The sequence below is a fragment of the Procambarus clarkii genome, unplaced genomic scaffold (genome assembly GCF_040958095.1).
Source record: "Procambarus clarkii isolate CNS0578487 unplaced genomic scaffold, FALCON_Pclarkii_2.0 HiC_scaffold_697, whole genome shotgun sequence".
Classification (NCBI taxonomy): Eukaryota; Metazoa; Arthropoda; class Malacostraca; order Decapoda; family Cambaridae; genus Procambarus; species Procambarus clarkii.
In genome coordinates, this window is record NW_027189730.1 from 65,553 (window position 1) to 68,081 (window position 2,529).

A 2,529-nucleotide genomic window follows, 5' to 3' on the forward strand; every position below is an offset into this window, starting at 1 on the left:
AAATGATGAGGAAATTTTTTTAACAACTTTAAAACTTTCAGCCAAAAAACTTTATTTGCAGCATCCAGTAAAATGCGCTCTTCACTCCGGCACAGAAATGAGTGTGATAGGAAAAAGCTTCAAGGCTTCATAAAAATCTACAATAGTGAAAACTCTGAAATTCTCAGTGAAAAGGATGCAATAGAAGGTATCCTGCCATGGCACAATTTATTGCCTCATCATAGCCAAAATGGTATGTAACTACATCTCATTTTATCAGGGGTTACAATTCGGCCTTATCAAGATAACTAACATTTAGCATGCATAATGGATAAGCTTTACTTATTTTTGAAGTAAAATATCATCACTACTGTTTGTAAAATAGGTGCAGTATCATAATCCGTAGGTTTTTATCAGGTTGATACTGCACAATAAACTATGTATAGTATGTATAATGCAAGTACCTAAACTGTAATTACATTAAATTGAGTTGTAGTTTACTTGCAGTAAATATAATTTTCCTCTTTTATTAGTGTCCCTTGCTCAAAAAAAGAAGGCAGTAGAAGATGTGGAGCTTCAGAAGAGATCCAGAGAAGAGCAACAACACACTGTTCAAGAAATGCTGCATTATCTCGCATATTACAAGAATAAGAGAGAGATTTTAACCGAACATACTGAAGAGTTGTTATGTGGAATTTTTCCTTCATATCTAAGCAAGGTAAGCTAACAGCCTAAATGTGTGTTGCAATTCAGTTCTTCATAAACATTTATCCAGCAGAATTTTATACTTGAGTAAAGTCTTGCTATTTACAACTTTGACAGGTAGACAATTCCATGGTTTTCATATACTGTACTGGTGTGTTTTACATATATTTGAACTTTTACCGAAAACTTTATTTATTTATTCTAATTTCTTTAGTATTTTCAGGGAAATTTGTAAATGTCTTAAACCCCATTAAATAGTCTATATATTACAGGATCCTAACAAGTACACTATTGAAGAGAAGCACCTATCAACCAAAAATAAGAGTGGAATCTTGGCTCTTTTGAAGCAAGGGCAAAAGTTGTGTTCTGACAAGCTGAGTGATGCAAAGCGTTTATTTGGATACCAGGAAGAGGATGTTGATGTTTCCGAGCCCTACCTGGAGCTTTGTGACAGTGAAGATGATGATGATGAAGATGAAGATTTACTACTAAACTGATGATACAAAAGTTAAGTATAATAAATTTTACCTGATTTCTCTTGCTAATTTCTCTTACTTAATTTCTCTAATTTCTAATTATCCTAGCCCTAAGATTACTACTGGCCTCCATTGCCTTGCCTGCACTTTGTTTCCCCCTTAACCATATCACTCATTCTTACAGGTGTGAGACAGAGAGGTACAAGATCATCCAAGAGGAACAACACCTGAAGCACCCAACATTTGGGTGTTTTAATTAATAAAAACGCCCTTCATGGCTTCACTCATCCTGGCTGGTTTAATTAAAAAAACCTAACCTAAACCTAATATATATACCTCTAGAGTCAAGGGAGTTAAGTTTTAGGCTGCACAATGAAACTGCTATTGACAATTTTATAACTGCTGCTGATAATGTCTGTCCTGTGACTTTTTTGTAAGCATAACCAAAAGGCTTAACAATCCCTTGCTTACAAAGGGAATACTTAAACCCATTAATAAAAAACATGACCTTGAGAAGAAGTATAGGTTAGGAATTGTCTCCAAAGAATTCTCATGCTCTTCAACAGGTCACTTGAACTCCAAACCTTTCCAGTTATCCTAAAAAAAGCGAGTTACCCCTGTACACAAATGTGGTGATCTCACAGATGTTAACAACTACAGACCTATATCAATCCTGCCTAACTTGTCAACATTTTTTGAAAAGCTACTTGAACTTGAACTCCAAACCTTTCCAGTTATCCTAAAAAAAGCGAGTTACCCCTGTACACAAATGTGGTGATCTCACAGATGTTAACAACTACAGACCTATATCAATCCTGCCTAACTTGTCAACATTTTTTGAAAAACTAATCTACAAGCAGTTTTACTCTTATCTAGCCAAACACCATATACTTAGTACTAGGCTGTACAAGAATATAACAACTCTTGTATATATCTCAAAAAAAAAAAAAAAAAAAAACACAAGACGAAGCTTGAAAAAGTTTAGTGGTATGCCAATAGGCTAGTCCCAGGACTAAGAGGCATGAGTTACGAGGACAGGCTGCGAGAAATGCAATTGATAGGGTACATAAAGATAAACTGTTTAACACGGGTGGTAGGCGAACAAGGGGACACAGGTGGAAACTTAGTACCCAAATGAACCACTAGGATGTTAGAAAGAACTTTTTCAGTGTCAGAGTAGTTAATAGATGGAATGCATTAGGCAGTGATGTGGTGGAGGCTGACTCCATACACAGTTTCAAATGCAGATATGATAGAGCCCAGTAGGCTCAGGAATCTGTACATCAGTTGATTGCCAGTTGAGAGGTGGGACCAAAGAGCCAGAGCTCAACCCCCCGCAACCACAACTAGGTGAGTATACACACAAACC

At 36.2% G+C, this 2,529-nt stretch overlaps 1 protein-coding gene across 1 annotated transcript; it reads left to right on the forward strand.

Annotated features, from left to right (window-relative positions):
- The first annotated feature begins 523 nt into the window (after positions 1-523).
- Positions 524-1,396, forward strand: LOC138361754 (uncharacterized). The gene is made up of 2 exons (XM_069320907.1): positions 524-697; positions 957-1,396. Exons 1-2 carry the CDS (start codon positions 599-601, stop codon positions 1,179-1,181), a joined length of 324 nt encoding a protein of 107 aa, XP_069177008.1. The 5' UTR covers positions 524-598; the 3' UTR covers positions 1,182-1,396.
- The last annotated feature ends 1,133 nt before the right edge of the window (positions 1,397-2,529 follow it).